We start from the raw sequence: 19428 nt of genomic DNA, 5'->3' as shown, positions 1-19428 counted from the left end.
GGTGTACAGGTCACAAGTATCACATTGTGCCTATTTTAAAGATTTTAATTCCAAGTTAAAAGTTTTTTTCTTTACTGGATTTAAAGAATGTTACATTGCCAATAATTTGGAATAAATTGTATATTACTGGAATATCAAAACCAAATATAAATACATTTTTTTTTGGCTTAAACATCAAGATACAACGATTATGGTATCCTGTATCAATGAAGAAAATATGGAAAATTCTGAATAAATTGTACTAATTGTTTTCAAAACAAGCACATATTTAGGAGTTTTATAATACTGTTACATTTAAGATGGATTTTAAGAAAAAGTATACTGTTCAGATTATTTTATGCAGATTTTTCAATAAAATAAAACTAAAAAAATGCTTTCGGTTTCTTATGGTTTCCTGTCAGGTTTAAAAAAAACTTTAATATAACATTGAAAATAGATTTTAAATATTAACATGAAGCAAGTAACACTAGTAATGGTGTTTATTTATGCCTTTTTGAATTATATTGTGCAAAATAAAGAAAATAAAGATTGGTTTCCTGTTTGGTTTCATGTCACGTAAACGGTGAATCAAAATGTATTAATTTTTTCTCGAAAAACTCAATTGTTCCATTCATACTATTCTAACACCAACACAACCCACAAAATAAAAGTTAAAATTTTAGAACTTATAAAAAAGGATACAAAAAGAAACCAAAGGCCGAATACCAAATTATGGTCCATATGCATGAGCAAAGGCTTTAAAGAGATGTAGAGAAGCTGTAATAACACCTTTTGGTTATTGCCACAATAATGACATGTTTGTTATTTTTTTCTCTAATAACTTATTTAAGTTAGACCCTTGACTGTTGATATTTATATTTCTCACGACAAACATTTTCATATCATTTATCTATGTTCTGATTAATCATTTTCATAAAGTTATGTTAAAAGTGATAAGGAATGTTATTTGGCACTCATTGACTCAATAATTTCTGTGTCAAAAACTTAAGTCACATGAGTAGAAATGACTGTGGCATGACTGTCATGGGGGTTTTGGTTCCCGCTTGCTGTTTTGTCAGATTGCCATATCATGCATACACTTTATAGTTTAGCAATTCTCTCTTTCTTTTTGTAATTTCCCGTACACAGTCATGCGTCATAATTTTTTTTTCACTACTTCCGGTAATTTCCGGGTTAAATTGTAACATTTTGTTCGGGATTCAATGACATAAAATTATAAAAGCAGAGGTGGCATGGGTACCCCTATTCTACTAAGGCACATTTGGCGGTATCAGGTTCGTTCTCGTTCGATTCAATACACTTTCGCACCCTACACATTTGCACCTCACAAGTTCACACCCAAGGTCTGTTCGCACTCTACACTTTATTTAGAGAGGATTATTTATTTTTTGTAACAATACACTATCCAAAACATGATTAAGATTTATTCAACACAAAAAAAAATAATGCTGTCTCACTTTATTTTGAGACAACGACAAAAAATATAAGAATACACTTGCCAAAACTTGATTACAATGCTATAGTTATTCAACACAAAACCAATAGGGCTCTTCACGGTGAGTTCCGCCATACATGCCATTGAGTGCCATATTGGATAGGGGCAGATTTTCATAATGGAGGTTAAAATGGTGCGAAAAATACCAGAAAACACCATTAAAACAGAGCTGTTGCTTGGAAACACACATAGGATTTCCCATACTTTCATACTATTTCCACCTCTTTAAAAAAATCTGCCCCCTATCCAATATGGACGAACTAACTGTGGAGAGCCCTATTAAAATTGGGCGCGAACATGTATGGTCTGAACAGACTTTGGGTGTGAACATGTCATGCAGGTAGGGTGTGAAAGTGAGAGGGGGCGAACATGAGTGGGTGCAAACTAAAATGGGAGCGAACGGACGGGGATTCACATTAAGCTATGCATCCCGGCATGTGGGAACCTATAGACACTGCCAAAGAAGAACCTGTTTGAGGTACATTCAAACCTGTGTAACAGTAATTACCATATTGAACATTCCAGATTTTTTGTTATTGAACCCAGCAGCTCTTGAACCTGGATCTTTTTATCCATATTTTGCGTCTTTTCTGTACGTTTTGAACTATTTATTCAATGTTCTGCTGTGATAATTGTATGCCAAATATTTTGTACATCGCAAACTTATAATTGTTTTTGTCTTCGAATTTCACTGTTTGGTAGGTCTGTTTTTATCAGAGTTCCAAAATGAAAATATTTCACTCCTAGGGTAACTTTCTAGTTTACAAACAAACTAAAATTTACGTAATATTCTCCCATATTCTCTTCCCGCTATATTAAGATTGTTTTGGAAAACCCGCTTGCATACTATTTGAACCTTCAACATTGAAGATTTACGTTATTTTCATTTTTAGGAATAATTGTTGTGAAACGAACATCCTTAGATATTTTCTTTAACATTGAGCGCAAACGAACAAATGAACGAACGAACGTCATAATTATTCTCTGTATCTTCTTCTCCTTTAGTTATACTAATGATTTGTTTAGTTACTTTTCGAATAGATTCTCATATGGTTATACTAATGATTTGTATAGCAAGGAGTATCAGAATGAATGAATGAATGAATGAATGAACGAATGGAATGAATGAATGAATGAATGAATGAAATGAATGGAATGAATGGAATGAATGGAATGAGTGAGTGAGTGAGTGAGTGAATAATAGAATGAATGAATGAATGAATGAGTGAATGAATGAATGAATGAATGGAATCGATACATGAATGAACGAATGAATGAATGAATGAATGAATTAATGAATGAATGAATGAATGAATGAATGAATGAATGAATGAATGAATGAATGAATGAACGAACGGGTGAGTGAACGAGTGAATGAATGGAATGAGTGAATTAGTGAATGAACGAATGAGTGAATTAGTGAATGAACGAATGAGTGAATGAGAGTGAGTGAGTGAGTTAGTGAGTGAGTATGAGTGAGTGAGTGAGTGAGGGAATGAGTGAGTATGAGTGAGTGAATGAGTGAGTATGAGTGAGTGAGTGAGTTAGTGAGTGATTGAGTGAGTGAGTGAGTGAGTGAGTGAGTGAGTGAGTGAGTGAGTGAGTGAGTGAGTGAGTGAGTGAGTGAGTGAGTGAGTGAGTGAGTGAGTGAGTGAGTGAATGAATGAATGAATGAGTGAGTGAGTGAGTGAGTGAGTGAGTGAGTACATGAGTGAGTGAGTGAGTGAGTGAGTGAGTGAGTGAGTGAGTGAGTGAGTGAGTGAGTGAATGAATGAATGAATGAATGAATGAATGAATGAATGAATGAATGAATGAATGAATAAATGAATGATTAAATAAATGAATGAACATGAAATTTCCTTTCTGTCTTTTTGTCGCTAATATTCTTCTGATCGCTAGTTAATAAGACTATTAATTCGTTTTCTATCATATTCCGTAATTTGGGAACCTGTCAATGTCTTTACTTATCGTCAGAAATCTTTGTCAACAAAAGCCAAACAATACCTTTATGCCTATGTAAACCTTTATATGTTGATGCTACCTGAGGCATTTAATGAAGGCATGTAACCTTTAAATGTTCTAACGTCTAAGTCAACATTTCTACTGCAAAATAGTCTCTGAAACATTTAAGCCTGTCATGGAAACATCAAAATGGCAGCTCCAGAAGTGAATGCATTGTTAAAAAGGGGGAAGAGGACTGTTGCCACTCACTTCAAGTCGGAGTGTTTCAGGAAGAGTGGAAATAAAAGTCTTCATGAGTTTATGAACTATTTGTTTGATCCCAGAAATAAGTCGATTGATGATGTTGATGTTTTAGATTGGTGCAGATGGCTGATAGCTGGTGGAGTTACTTTCGATGAATTTTCCAAAAATGGTAATACCCTATTTTCTTAATTTTTCAAAACTTGATCATCAAGCAAAGTATCAATCGAACTGAGTCCATGACAACTGGCACCAACCAGTGCACCTAATTATCGCCCCACTTTTTCACCAACTCTCACAATTTTCTAAAAATTGCTTCATGTCGATCCGGCCCCACTTTGATCCGGCCCAAGTCAATCTGGTCTATTCTTCACATGAGACTTCAGTTCAACAAGCTTTTTGACATGTTTTATTATATTGACTTTATTATTGTCTTCTATTTATTTTATAATGCATTCTATAAGACTATGATTGTTGCATGTTATGTATTTCTTAAAGTTTAGGTTTCTGATAAATGTGATTAATACATGTGCAATGTATATGTTATTCTCTCACAGCAAAAAATCTTGCTTGTATTTTACATAAACTAGGACAAAAAAAATACTTTTATAAGAAGAAGGCTCATTAAATCATCATGAATGTAATTTTAGTAAATTTATAACATGTATAATTGAATTATTTAAATAAATAAGGCACATATGATAAACATGGTATTGTTAATTCCAGGTGTAAATTATAACATATATGTATACAACATGACACATTATGCAGGATAAGAGAAAATTAATGACAACGAATGATTTGCATTATACATGTTATACAAATGTTATATGTACATGTACAATGTACATGATATATTGTTTTCAATTTAGACTTGTTTAAATACACAACTTTCATGACTTTATAGAACCATGGATTTGTATGACAATACAAATCCTTGATATACATGATATAACTAAAATATAAAAGACCTACAAAATGGATATGTTCTTGAAAATAAAAAACATGCTAACTTCCCAAAGAAAATCTCAGTCATTACCAGTTATTTGACAAAATGTTTGAAAGGAATCCAAAATTCAGGACATATTTTCATGATTTTATTGTGATATTTTAAGATAACAGAAAAAAATAAACATTAACCATGTTATCAGACAGGGTGTAAAATTTTATTTACATAATATAAACTTTGTAAGCATTTTATCTGTTTTCAAACTTTTATGCATAAGATATTAAATGATAAAAATTGTTTTTTTTATTAGGAAATACATATGCTTTCAAAAACAAAGCAGGGTTCACACTCATGACTCTTAGTAAACATTGAAAATTGCTGATGACGAAAGCGACTGAAAGCTAGTATCGGGAACTACATGGGGACTATATATCACTTTTTATAGTCTGTTGAAGTGACAGACAGGAAAGCAACCACTGCCCCAGTCACAAGCTAGTGTGAGCCCTTTTTTTGTTTTTGAAGCATTTTCTCAGTATACATTTAATTGATAACAAATTTACTTTCAGTTAGAAGATATGACAATGCTGTGATATGTGGTCTAGTGTGGACAGCTAATTTTGTGGCCTATAGGTGTAGGACATGTGGTATATCACCATGTATGTCGTTATGTGCAGACTGTTTCCAGGCAGGGAATCATGAAGGGCATGACTTCAACATGTTCCGTAGCCAAGCTGGAGGTGCCTGTGACTGTGGGGATGTTAGTGTCATGAAAAAAGAAGGGTAAGGAAATGCAATATTTATGCCTTTAATAGACATTAAATCAGTGTTCCTTTGTTGACATTATAATCATTTTATGTTTTGTTAGTTGAAACATATTATTTTAGTGGATTGGAATACAAATTATACAAGTTATTGCAACATATATATTTGCAGTTGAGAGTGTTGCCTTGTAGTTGTAGCAGCATTAGCCTGCTCTTTTTCGAAATCTACAAGGATGTCTTTATGCTTTGTTGCCTGCATCGTCAACAGCAAAAACAGATATAGTAATCTCTGCTCTCTGTCCCTTCTTCTGTGTGTCGTAAAGACTTGGAAGTAAAAATTCATCAAATTTTCATGGCTTCTTTATGGAAGGAAATGATTTCGTATTTAGTCTAGAATTTGATTATAGTGAGAACTTTGTGGTGTGTAAGCAATGCAGCTATTTTCTGTTTTCAGATTGTTTGAAACTTTAAAACACTCATTGTACAAGGAAAATATTTTCAAACTTTTCTTTGTTTCTATGGAAAGGATTAGTTCTATTCAGTATACATGTTACCTCAGTCCTTTTCATGCAGCAATGGAGGTCTAGTTAAGTTAAGCTTTTTATTTTACAATGTCATTATTCCAGCTTTTAATATGATAGGAACATGATCTAGTTTGTTATGTATACCCTTTTGTTTTAGGTTTTGTACTCGGCATGGTCCTGACAGACAGACACAGAATTTTACTCCGCCACAGGATTTGTTGGTTGTAGCAGAGATAATGATGCCCAGGATAATTCTAAGATTACTTCATCATTTGAGGGACAATTCTAGTGAAGGTTGGTATCTTCCATCCTGTTAAAGTCAAAAGTATTATCTTATATTTATAATACTACATAAAATTGAGAATGGAAATGGGGTATGTGTCAAAGAGACAACAACCCGACCATAGAAGAAACAACAGCAGAAGGTCACCAACAGGTCTTCAATGTAGCAAGAAATTCCTGCACCCGGAGGCATCCTTCAGCTGGCCCCTAATCAAATATATACTAGTTCAGTATACAAGAAACTAAAATTAAAATAATACAAGACTAACATAGGCCAGAGGCTCCTGACTTGGGATAGGCGCTGAAATGCGTCAGGGTTAAATATGTTTGTGAGATCTCAACCTTCCCCCTATACCTCTAGCCAATGTAGAAAAGTGAATGCATAACAATATACACATTAAAATTCAGTTCAAGAGAAGTCTGAGTGATGTCAGAAGATGTTACCAAGGAAAATAAACAAAATGACAATACTACATACATGTATCATAATCATTTTTATACGACCTCAAAATTTGAAAAATGTTCGTCATATATTGCTATCACGTTGGCGTCGTCGTCGTCTGCGTCGTCGTTGTTGTCCGAATACTTTTAGTTTTCCCACTCTAACTTAAGTAAAAGTGAATAGAAATCTATGAAATTTTAACACAAGGTTTATGACCACAAAAGGAAGGTTGGGATTGTTTTGGGAGTTTTGATCACAACATTTTAGGAATAAGGGGCCAAAAAGGAGTCCAAATAAGCATTTTTCTTGTTTTTCGCACCATAACCTTAGTATAAGTAAAAAGAAATCTATGAAATTAAACACAAGGTTTACGACCACATAAGGAAGGTTGGTATTGATTTTGGGAGTTTTGGTCCTAACAGTTTAGGAATTAGGGGCAAAAAAGGGGTCTAAATAAGCATTTTTCTTGCTTTTCGCACCATAACTTTAGTATAAGTAAATAGAAATCTATGAAATTTAAACACAAGGTTTATGACCATAAAAGGAAGGTTGGTATTGATTTTTGGTCCTAACAGTTTAGGAATAAGGGGCCCAAAGGGTCCAAAATTAAGCTTTGTTTGATTTCCTCAAAAATTGAATAATTGGGGTTCTTTGATATGCCGAATCTAACTGTGTATTTAGATTCTTGATTTTTGGTCCCGTTTTCAAATTGGTCTACATTAAGGTCCAAAGGGTCCAAAATTAAACTTTGTTTGATTTCATCAAAAATTGAATAATTGGGGTCCTTTGATATGCCGAATCTAACTGTGTATGTAGATTCTTAATTTTTGGTCCCGTTTTCAAATTGGTCTACATTAAGGTGCAAAGGGTCCAAAATTGAACTAGTTTGATTTTGCCAAAAAATTGAATCCTTGGGGTTCTTTGATATGCTGAATCTAAAAATGAACTTAGATTTTTGATTATTGGCCCAGCTTTCAAGTTGGTCCAAATCGGGGTCCAAAATCAAACTTTGTTTGATTTCATAAAAAATTGAATAAATGGGGTTCTTTAATATGCCAAATCTAACTGTGTATGTAGATTCTTAATTTTTATACGACCGCAAATTTTGAAAAAATTTTCGTCGTATATTGCTATCACGTTGGCGTCGTCGTCGTCGTCGTCGTCGTTGTCGTCGTCGTCGTCGTCGTCGTCCGAATACTTTTAGTTTTCGCACTCTAACTTTAGTAAAAGTGAATAGAAATCTATGAAATTTTAACACAAGGTTAATGACCATAAAAGGAAGGCTGGTATTGATTTTGGGAGTTTTGGTCCCAACATTTTAGGAATTAGGGGCCAAAAAGGGCCCAAATAAGCATTTTCTTGGTTTTCGCACTATAACTTTAGTTTAAGTTAATAGAAATCTATGAAATTTTGACACAAGGTTTATGACAACAAAAGAAAGGTTGGGATTGATTTTGGGAGTTTTGGTTTCAACAGTTTAGGAATTAGGGGCCAAAAAAGGGCCCAAATAAGCATTATTCTTGGTTTTCGCACAATAACTTTAGTTAAAGTTAATAGAAATCAATGAAATTTAAACACAATGTTTATGACCACAAAAGGAAGGTTGGTATTGATTTTGGGAGTTTCTGTCCCAACAGTTTAGGAATTAGGGGCCAAAAAGGGACTCAAATAAGCATTTTTCTTGGTTTTCGCACCATAGCGTTAGTATAAGTAAATAGAAATCTATGAAATTTAAACATTAGGTTTATAACTATAAAAGGAAGGTTGGTATTGATTTTGTGAGTTTTGGTCCCAACAGTTAAGGAAAAAGGGGCCCAAAGGGTCCAAAATTAAACTTTGTTTGATTTCATCAAAATTGAATAATTGGGGTTCTTTAATATGCCGAATCTAACTGTGTATGTAGATTCTTAATATTTGGTCCCGTTTTCAAATTGGTCTACATTAAGGTCCAAAGGGTCCAAAATTAAACTTAGTTTGATTTTAACAAAAATTGAAACCTTGGGGTTCTTTGATATGCTGAATCTAAAAATGTACTTAGATTTTTGATTATTGGCCCAGTTTTCAAGTTGGCCCAAATCGAGGTCCAAAATTAAACATTGTTTGATTTCATCAAAAATTGAATAATTGGGGTTCTTTGATATGCCAAATCTAACTGTGTATGTAGATTCTTAATTTTTGGCCCAGTTTTAAAATTGGTCTAAATTAAAGTGCAAAGGGTCCAATATTAAACTAAGTTTGATTTTAACAAAAATTAAATTCTTGGGCCTCTTTGATATGCTGAATCTAAACATGTACTTAGATTTTTGATTATGGGCCCAGTTTTCAAGTTGGTCCAAATCAGGATCTAAAATTATTATATTAAGTATTGTGCAATAGCAAGTCTTTTCAATTGCACAGTATTGTGCAATGGCAAGAAATATCTAATTTCACAATATTGTGAAATAGCAATTTTTTTTTTAATTAAGAGTTATCTTTCTTTGTCCAGTATAGTAAGCAAGAAATATCTGCAAGAATTTTTTTCAATTGGAGTTATCTTTCTTTGTCCAGAATCAACTTAAATCTTTGTTATATACAATATACAATGTATATTCACTTTTTACTACCAACTGATAAATTTAAATAATCTTTACCATTCAGTGATAACAAGCAGTTTTTTTACATCTTAATATTTTATGATGTATTTAAATGAGTAGTAATTGTTGCAAACTCCATTAGAATATTTTAATTGAAATTAGTTTTGGAATAAGGGAAAGGGGGATGTGAATAAAAAATTGGGTTCAATTTTTCTCATTTAAAATTTCATAAATAAAAAGAAAATTTCTTCAAACATTTTTTTGAGAGGATTAATATTCAACAGCATAGTGAATTGCTCTAAGAGAAAACAAAAATTTTAAGTTCATTTGAATACATTCATTCTGTGTCAGAAACCTATGCTGTGTCAACTATTTAATCACAATCCAAATTTAGAGCGGAATCCAGCTTGAATGTTGTGTCCATACTTGCCCCAACCGTTCAGGGTTCAACCTCTGCGGTCGTATAAAGCTACGCCCTGCGGAGCATCTGGTTGGTCCTGTTTTCAAATTGGTCTACATTAAAGTCAAAAAGGTCCAAAATTTTAACAAAAATTGAATTCTTGGGGTTCTTTGATATGCTGAATCCAAACATGTACTTAGATTTTTGATTATAGGCCAAGTTTTCAAGTTTGTCCAAATCAGGATCTAAAATTATTATATTAAGTAATATGTAATAGCAAGAAATTTTCCATTGCACAGTATTGCGCAATAGCAAGAAATCTTCAATTGCACAGTATTGTGCAATACCAAGTCTTTTCAATTGCACAGTATTGCGCAATAGCAAGAAATATCTAATTGCACAATATTGTGAAATAGCAAATTTTGTTTTAATTAGAGTTATCTTTCTTTGTCCAGAATAGTAAGCAAGAAATATCTAAATAGCAAGATTTTTTTTAATTGGAGTTATCTTTCTTTGTCCAGAATCAACTTAAATCTTTGTTATATACAATATACCATGTATATTCACTTTTTACTACCAACTGATAAATTAAAACAATCTTTACCATTCAGTGATAACAAGCAGTTTTTTTACATCTTAATATTTTATGATGTATTTAAAAATGAGTATTTATTGTTGCAAACTCCATTAGAAATTTTAATTGAGATCAGTTTTGGAATAAGGGAAAGGGGGATGTGAAAAAAAAATTGGGTTCATTTTTTCTCATTTGAAATTTCATAAATAAAAAGAAAATTTCTTCAAACATTTTTTTGAGAGGATTAATATTCAACAGCATAGTGAATTGCTCTAAGAGAAAACAAAAATTTTAAGTTCATTAGAACACATTCATTCTGTGTCAGAAACCTATGCTGTGTCAACTATTTATTCACAATCCAAATTTAGAGCTGGATTCAGCTTGAATGTTGTGTCCATACTTGGAAAGAAGTATGTTTTGTTTTTGTCATGTTTAATTCTAGTCCACAATGTTAGAGAGTGTCCATTGTTGGAGATATGTATGGACCTAGTTAAGAGACACAATCTCTCTAGACCCTCTAGTTCTTGCTATCATGGCTAAAGGGAACTACAAATAAGATTTATCTTCCTGGAATCTGTTATTAGTCATCATATGTATATGCTATATCCTGTATTGAAGTTTTACATTCATTGTCATATTTTCTGCTAATCAATCACAATATCAGGTTTACATATATATAATGGCCATGTATAAATGTTTTGTAGCATTTTTCTAGGAAACTACAAATAAGATCTTCCAGAAGTTGGTAACAATTATGAATGTGAACTTCTTTTACTTGATGATGTATTTTTAGGTTTATAACTTATTTACTTCCTGTTCACCTACTACTTATATTATTCATTAAAACATAATGGTCATGTTTGAAATATTTGTCACATTTTTCTAGGGAACTACAAATAAGAATTTCCTTACCTTTTGTTGTCATTCTCAATGGAATAGTTGTTATTTTTCTTTGTTATTTGGTCTCTTTTCATGGAATTGTCTCATTGGCAATCATACCACATCTTCTTATTCTTTACATTGATTGTGAACTTGCTTTTCTATATGAAATATGATCAGATTCCTGGCTTATCTGCTTCCTGTTTACAAAAATCTCATATTTGATTCTTGAAGAAATATTCAAGTTCAAAGTTCTTTATTTTCCTATTAAGGGCCCCTGACAGGACATAATGACAACAATACACAATGCATTCTTGAAAATAACTAAATGTGTATGGTGTTGTTCAAAGGTCTTTACAACATCAAACACATTGGAGTATTTACATATATTGAATATTTCTTTTGAGAATCAAATATGAGATTTCTGTTTCTTAAAAATATCAATTCAATACAAATATGCTGATTAGGATGTATTTCTTATTGATTGAAAATTAGGAAAACATCCATTTAAAAATGTGGGCTACTATAACATCACAAATACTTAAAACTTTCTGTACTAAATATTCAAGAAGATGTCCATTTATTATCCAAAGAGAGTTTTAAAAGTTACAATGCATGAACAGATGAAAAAAACCAACATGTAACTTCTAATAACCATCAAATTACGAGACCTCTTTTGTTCAAATAAATTAAAAAAGACCAGAAACCCTTCATTAACTGTACACTAATCAATTAATCAGTGGATACATTAGATGAGTATATTTACAGAGATGAAGGATACATATCAGTTAGACATGCCGGATGCTGACCAGTTCTTAACATTTCTACACACACTCAGTGATATGGGGGCAGCCATGAGAAAGGTCATTGGGCAGGCACTAAACTCTAATGCCTTGTACAAGGAGTTAACAGAAGGTTTGTATATATCAGAGTTATACATAAAGGTTGTATCTAACACTACAGGGAGATAACTCTGTAAAGTCAGCCATGAGAAAGGTCATTGGACAGGCACTAAACTCTAATGCCTTGTACAACTACAAGAAGTTAACAGAAGGTTTGTATATATCAGAGTTATACATTAAGGTGGTATCTAACACTACAGGGAGATAACTCTGTAAAGTCAGCCATGAGAAAGGTCATTGGGCAGGCACTAAACTCTAATGCCTTGTACAAGGAGTTAACAGAAGGTTTGTATATATCAGAGTTATACATAAAGGTGGTATCTAACACTACAGGGAGATAACTCTGTAAAGTCAGCCATGAGAAAGGTCATTGGACAGGCACTAAACTCTAATGCCTTGTACAACTACAAGAAGTTAACAAAAGGTTTGTATATATCAGAGTTATACATTAAGGTGGTATCTAACACTACAGGGAGATAACTCTGTAAAGTCAGCCATGAGAAAGGTCATTGGGCAGGCACTAAACTCTAATGCCTTGTACAAGGAGTTAACAGAAGGTTTGTATATATCAGAGTTATACATTAAGGTGGTATCTAACACTACAGGGAGATAACTCTGTAAAGTCAGCCATGAGAAGGGTCACTGGGCAGGCACTAAACTCCAATGCCTTGTACAAGGAGTTAACAAAAGGTTTGTATATATCAGAGTTATACATTAAATAAACAATTGACACATATTATTTCATTACATCTTAAAAGAACTTTAGAGGGCTGTAATTTATTGTTCATGAAACCGTATTTCCAAAATTTACATAATTTCAAATATATTTCAATTCTATTTTCTTTTTTTCCTTACCTTAGAACATAATCACATCATGATCAGCAAAGCTTTCAAAGTACAATATCAATGTTGTGTAACAAATGCCTCCTGAGGATTTTCAATCAAAAACTAGGAATCTTCACAAAATGTTTGCAAATCTATATACATGTAGGCTGCACACATATTATTATGATTTTGATTAGATATCACCATACCCTTATTTTTTTGGGGTTGTTATATATTTCCATATAACTTAATGTTCATCGAAGACCATACCACAGTAATCACGTTTTTTTTCTTTTTTTTTGTTGAAAATTTGAAAAAAAATGCAAAAATATTTTGAAAACTTTGAAAAAAGAAGTTATGGTTACCTGTACAATTTTTGAACATATTCAGTCATTCTTACTTAAGCCAATGAGAAAAATAGCATCTTAACTCTTTTGTTTCTATATTTTTATCATATTTCAGTAACCTTATTACCAGATGGGTCAAATAGTTATTTTGTTGACAGCCAGAAAAGATATAATGCTGCATTAGATAACATGACTACACCAAAAGGGTTTGATGAATATGAAAGTAAGTATAAAGCTGAGGTAAAGGGGTTTAAAATAGAATTATAAAGGACATTTAGTAATGAAACATCCAATGCACCTCTTGCTAAAATACAGTATTGGTTCTTACTAAAAATAAAAGTAAAAAAACAGCTGAAGCATTTGGAAGCTGATTGAAGAAACAACGATGATAGTCCGTTGGAAGGGGAGATAAATGTCTGACCCATGTTAAGAGAGAGCCATATCTCTTGCATGTTAAAGACATCCTTGTAGATTTCGTAAAAGAGCAGGCTCATTCCACCACAAGGTAGCACTCGCACCTGCAAAGTGGAAAAGAATTATTATAAGTTGCAAAACTTTTTTCCGAATCCGCTATACATAAATATATTTAAACTCAACCTCACCCATGCCAAGTGAAAGAGATTCTGGAACTATAGATTTAATAGAGATTTGTCCTAGCATATTCAATCAAATTATTCATTGTTGCTCCTGTCTCAAGTTGTTGAAAAAAAGCTGCTTACTCTTAAATTGAATTTCACACATATGACAAAGGTTCATAGTAAGATTAAATTTGATTAATATCATTATCTAAATGATTTCAACTTTCCAGCTTTTCGATTTGGTGGTAAATATTTGCATGAGTTTGCTCCCCTTTATTATAACATACCATTATTGTTATATCACTATTGATATGTTACCCTCCATTTAAACATATTGTTATTTCACTATTGATATGCTGCCATTACCAAGTATCTTCAACATTTTGAGACTTTCATAAAAATGCTAGCTCTAATACATTAAAGTTATAAATAAAAAAAAAAAAGAAAACATGTTCTGCTAGAGTGAACACCATTCCTTAGCATACAAATTCCTGAATTCCTAATGTAGTTTTATGTGTTAAGTTTATGAATGCATAATCTGAAGTACACCCCATTTTGACACATACAACACTGATTGTCGTTTTTGCTTGTTTTACCAAGATTTTTTTTCTATCCATGTCAGGTTGTATTATAACTTTTGAAGCAAAGTTAAATTCTTTAATTATTTAGATTTTATTGATAAATAAATTAGAAGGTATAATTGACAATATCTCAAAACAAGTCTGTGTTGGTCGGTTTTTCTTCTTTTTCCCAAATGCAAGAAGTATTAAAAACCCAGAAATGAATAAAAGTTCTACAAAATCAAAAAAATGATACTGTTGTCTGACTCATAGGTGTCTTCAGAACATCAAAGGAATATTAGATAAAGCTTTATGATAGTTATAGATTGTTAAATAAGGGGGACCATAAAGTAACTGTTCCCTTGAAACTACTATTAAAATTTCAGATTTTTTGGGAAAGACGGCTTCAAGCCGTCAATCCCCTATGGGGTTGACCAGAGTGACACTCCCTCACATCATTCATTTTGTTTTTATACATGTTATAGTGTGGAAAACCCCCCAACAAATCTTACTTAGATTGAAGAGAAGGAGACCCAGAAATGAATAGTTTGACTTTAAACACTTTTTTACACATTTCCATTCTGTTTCACACGAAATTATCGTATCTTGAACTCTCCTTTACACTATTTACGTTTATTTTACAATCCGGAAAAATCAGTATGACGAGATATTCTAAATATATCCAACCTACATTGTATTTTATAGTGACGTCATTCTTGGAAGAAGCAGGGATATCCTCAGTTCACTGGTTATTTAAATCATTCTTATAGTCCGTTTGATTTCTATAAATCTTCAAAAATTAATTCTTAAAAATTCATTTTTACTAATAAATATTTTTTTTCTTCATGTGTGTTAATGTATGATATATACGAACTCTGACTATGAAAATCACAATTTTGAACCAATAATCAAAAAAGTTTCTCATTAGGTCTCTATGTTATTTCTTTTTAATTTAATATTAAATAATCAATGGAGTCAGTATTAGTAGTGTAACAGCCTTCCAATCAAAACAAAAACATTAGACATGTGCTTAAAACCTGTTTCAATGTACCATGTGACTTTACTCATTTAAATAACTCTGGTCATGTGATTACTGAGTTTTCTGTTTGGCTTGTGTATTTCTCATTGCATACAGAAAGCTCAGTAATCCCATGACCAGAGTTATTTAAATGAGTAAAGTCACATGGTACAAAAAGCAGGTTTAAAGCACATGTCTAATGTTTTTGTTTTGAATGGAAGGCTGTTACACTACTCATACTTACTCCATTGAGTATTTAATATTAATTTAAATAGAAATAACATAGAGACCTAATGAGAAACTTTTTTTATCATAGGTTCAAAATTATGACTTTCATAGTCAGAGTTCGTATATATCATACATTAACACACATGAAGAAAAAAATTATTTATTAGTAAAAATGAATTTTTAAGAATTAATTTCTGAAGATTTATAGAAATCAAACGGACTATAGAGATCGTGCACGAATTACAAATTTGTATTTGTTAAATCTAAACATAATATTGTTTACTGTAGATGATTTAAACATCAACATGCAATACTTTAATTTGTAGGTCAACAACTTTCAAAATAAACAAAGATCGTGGGGTTACATGAGACAGGGGAAAGAAACGATTTTATTACTTTTTTCGGGTCTCACCAATTAGAGACAAGAAGCGACAAGAAGCGTCAAGAAGACAATTTAGCGACAAGAAAAAATAATTCTTCTTGTCGCTTCTTGTCGCTAAAATTCTTCTTGTCTCTAATTAGTGAGACCACTTTTTTCTGTAAAAATTCTGAGAATCTTCCTCCAATTCAGGAGCACATCAATTGATGAGTAATTATCCACTATAATAAAAGTTAATGTATTTAAACACTTCAAATGTGACATTTCATTGGATTAGTAGTCTTCTATTAAAACTAAATTTTTGTGTACCTACATAATCATTGTAATGGTAAAAAAACAAATAATAAAAATTTGCATTTTGTAGTTTAAACATATTTATTATTTACAAATATTTCAAAATTAAGATTTGGAAACAAGCTTCACACAGTTTACATCACTCATATTGTTTTTTTATTAGTACCTGTTTCCCTGTGATGAGAGTTGTAACTCGGAACTTTAACAATGGAAATTTAAACTGAATAGATTTTTCAGTCCACACTTTCTATAAAAAAAAATTAAAAATCCAAGAGTACTGTCACAAAAAAATGGAAAATGGCCCTAGCCTGCAGTTCAGTGGTACACAATCAAGATTTCAAAAAATATTGTAGTTGTTGTGAAATGACAGAATTCAGTTGAGTTTTAGATAATTAGCTATCAACTTTAATCAAATGTTTAGATTTAGAAGATCCAGATCTCTTCCATTGGTCCAAATTGAATCCTAAACTAAGGAAATGAAATTACATAAACAACAATTGATTTCAATATTGTCAACCTTTCTACATGTTCTAGCTGTTCTCTTTTTCATTCTTCATATGAAAACTATCAAAAGATACCCCCCTTTCCAAAAACATAATTAAATAGAAACAAGGGCCGTCTTTCCCCTCAGAGCTATTCAGCTCTTTGATTTTATTTTGATTCCCATGCACCAGAGTCCATATGATTACATATGTGTTAAACCAGTGAGAAGAATACAAAAAGAATACATAAAGAAACACATTTACCAATTTAAAAAGTAAAAAGCATTTTTTATTTAGGCTAACATGTCTTCTATGCATCTTGATCTTATACCAATTTATTATTTTTGTAGCAATGCCAGGTCTTTCTCAGGAAATGGTACATAAGACATTACTTGATGAACTTACATTCTGGATGGTGAAGTATGAATTCCCACAGAAAATGGTCACATTACTTCTGAGTCTGCTGCCTGATGACAATTATAAAGTAAGAATAATTCTCTGATATTTATTCTGTAATCAAAAATGGATATTTATTTCATATTATAAATTCTTATATACATTTAATAACATATATTTTAAAACTTCACAAAATGGGGTAAATAGGTCAAAGACCAAGATTACAGCAGCTAAAGATAGTGCTAAAATTTTGGTTTCAAGATATTTTGAGCTGTATGATCAACTTCTACCAATCATTTGATGGTGCAAATTAGGTAGGCAAGACCCATAGTCATCTTTGAGTTGATAGGTTAAAGGTCAAGGTTACAGCAGTTACATGTATCTGGTGATTGCTTCTGTTACGGTTAGTTAGTACTTCTATACCAATAATACTGCTAACTATTGGTACAATTTCATCAGTTTAAGTCAATTAAGTCACACATTGATATTCATGTTAAAACTACAATTTTCACAACTTTATTTCAGGAAGCATTTACCAGAGCATTTATCCGACATTATAGTAGAATGACCTTGGTTCTAATTAATGGTCTAAACAGACCTGCTATATCTAATAGAGTAGTCCACATTAGTGTCCAGTTATTCAGCAACGAGGTGCTGGCGGTGAAGATGGTGGAGGAATATAACTTACTCTACATTCTGATTGTTAGTTTGACTAACATGTTGGAGAGTATTTTGACAGAGAGTTCTCTACAAGGTTAGTATGGTGAAGTGTAGATGTTAGTTACTTGGTTTACATCACTAGATTTCTGCTTATATTTATGGTTATTTACAGGTTCAGGAGACAGGAAATATCAATTTGTTAAGCCTTTGAAATATATTTTACATTGGAAAGTCAAAATAATTTTACCTGCTATTTTGACTTTTTGTAAAAAAAATACACTGTTTTCTAGCCAGATTTAAAATTTACAGTCTTAGAATTTTAAGTAGAGTATGAAGCAATTATGAATAGGTATGGCAATTCAATTTTTCTGGTGAAGCTGTCATGAAAAAGAAGATCATTTAAAATATTATGAGTCCCATATTGAAGAAATATGCTATAATATCGTTTCTACTGAATAAATATTACAGATCTACAGTATAGAATATTTGCCCCAACAAAAACAGATATTATGGCATTATTTTTAAAAATAAATTCATGGGAAACTTTTGAAAGGCATAACAAATACTGGTATATGTTGAAAATATTGCATTGTGTAACATTTCATTGTTTTTTTTTCCCTTTCAGATACCCAATCCAATTTTCACATGGTTGTTGATTGTGCAAACATAGCCATGAAAGAGCATTGCTACTGGCCAATCGTTAGTGATCTGATTAATCTGTTTTCTCATAAGGCAATTACAATTAAGTTCTTATCAGATACTAGACTGGTTACCATGTGGTTAGATCTACTGAGCTACCTTCAGGGGATGAACCTGAACAATAGAGAACTCAGTCAGCACGTGGAATTTGAATCAGAAACATATTATGCAGCATTCTCTGCAGAGTTAGAAATGGCGTCCTCACCAATGTGGTCACTGATCTCGCACTGTAAATTAAAGGATTCTCCAGAGCTGACAAAATCTATGATAAAGACATGTCTAAATGCACTACAAGACTGGTATGATGCTATTAACTGTAAAGATTCTATAAAGGTTAGTAAACAAAAAGTGCAATAAAAACTTGCCAGAACACACTACATGTATAGTCATGATAGTGCAACAATGCATCAATGGAAAACCTAAATAAAGATATATAGTTAACAAAGACTGTTCTAAAGACATGCCCTAATGATCCACAAAAGTCATAAAATGCCGCTGGCCTTTGATAGTCTTGTATTATTTTAATTTTAGTATTTTGTGTACAATTTAGAAATTAGTATGGCGTTCATTATCACTGAACTAGAATATATTTGTTAAGAGTCCAGCTGAAGGACGCCTCCGGGTGCAGGAATTTCCTGTTGGTGACCTTCTGCTGTGGTTTTTTCTATGGGTTGGTTGTTGTCTCTTTGATACATTCCCCATTTCCATTCTCAATTTTATCAACTGTTAGATTTTGTAAATACAATGAGTTAACAAAACATCATGAATTAATGCATGAACCCATCACAGGATTGTTGCGATGGTACCTAGTGTAAACATAAGGGAAATAAACGAAACAAAAATCAGCACAAAAACTGTGTAATAATGAAGTGAAAGGATGAATAAACACAGAAAATATTTCCTTATGAAGGTTAAACCTATAACAGAAATATGAGAATTTTTACCAGCAGATTGAATATGTATTAAAATCAAATCTCTA

At 32.0% G+C, this 19428-nt stretch overlaps 2 protein-coding genes across 7 annotated transcripts in view; one reads left to right on the top strand and one right to left on the bottom strand.

The window, feature by feature from the left end:
• The window catches only part of LOC134708661 (breast cancer type 1 susceptibility protein homolog), a 29087-nt gene extending 26804 nt beyond the window's left edge, over positions 1-2283 (bottom strand). The window contains exon 1 of the mRNA XM_063569308.1: positions 2004-2283. Coding sequence (XP_063425378.1) covers positions 2004-2071 — 68 coding nt within the window. The 5' untranslated portion in view covers positions 2072-2283. The remainder of the gene's footprint in view (positions 1-2003) is intronic.
• Positions 2284-3442: 1159 nt separating this feature from the next.
• Positions 3443-19428, top strand: part of LOC134706291 (E3 ubiquitin-protein ligase ubr3-like) — a 40920-nt gene continuing 24934 nt past the window's right edge. For 5 of the 6 annotated variants that reach the window (XM_063565082.1, XM_063565083.1, XM_063565081.1 and 2 more), the window contains exons 1-8: positions 3443-3869; positions 5213-5426; positions 6089-6225; positions 11850-11996; positions 13271-13378; positions 17045-17178; positions 17616-17844; positions 18376-18782. In XM_063565082.1, the coding sequence (XP_063421152.1) occupies positions 3647-3869; positions 5213-5426; positions 6089-6225; positions 11850-11996; positions 13271-13378; positions 17045-17178; positions 17616-17844; positions 18376-18782 (1599 nt within the window). In that variant the 5' untranslated portion in view covers positions 3443-3646. Of the gene's footprint in view, positions 3870-5212; positions 5427-6088; positions 6226-11849; positions 11997-12432; positions 12541-13270; positions 13379-17044; positions 17179-17615; positions 17845-18375; positions 18783-19428 lie in introns of those variants that run through there. The other variant, XM_063565084.1, reaches the window with a different exon arrangement.

This window comes from Mytilus trossulus, chromosome 2 (assembly GCF_036588685.1).
Source record: "Mytilus trossulus isolate FHL-02 chromosome 2, PNRI_Mtr1.1.1.hap1, whole genome shotgun sequence".
Taxonomy (NCBI): Eukaryota; Metazoa; Mollusca; class Bivalvia; order Mytilida; family Mytilidae; genus Mytilus; species Mytilus trossulus.
The sequence above is the reverse complement of the archived record's forward strand: the minus strand, read 5'-3'. Positions and strand labels throughout refer to the sequence as shown.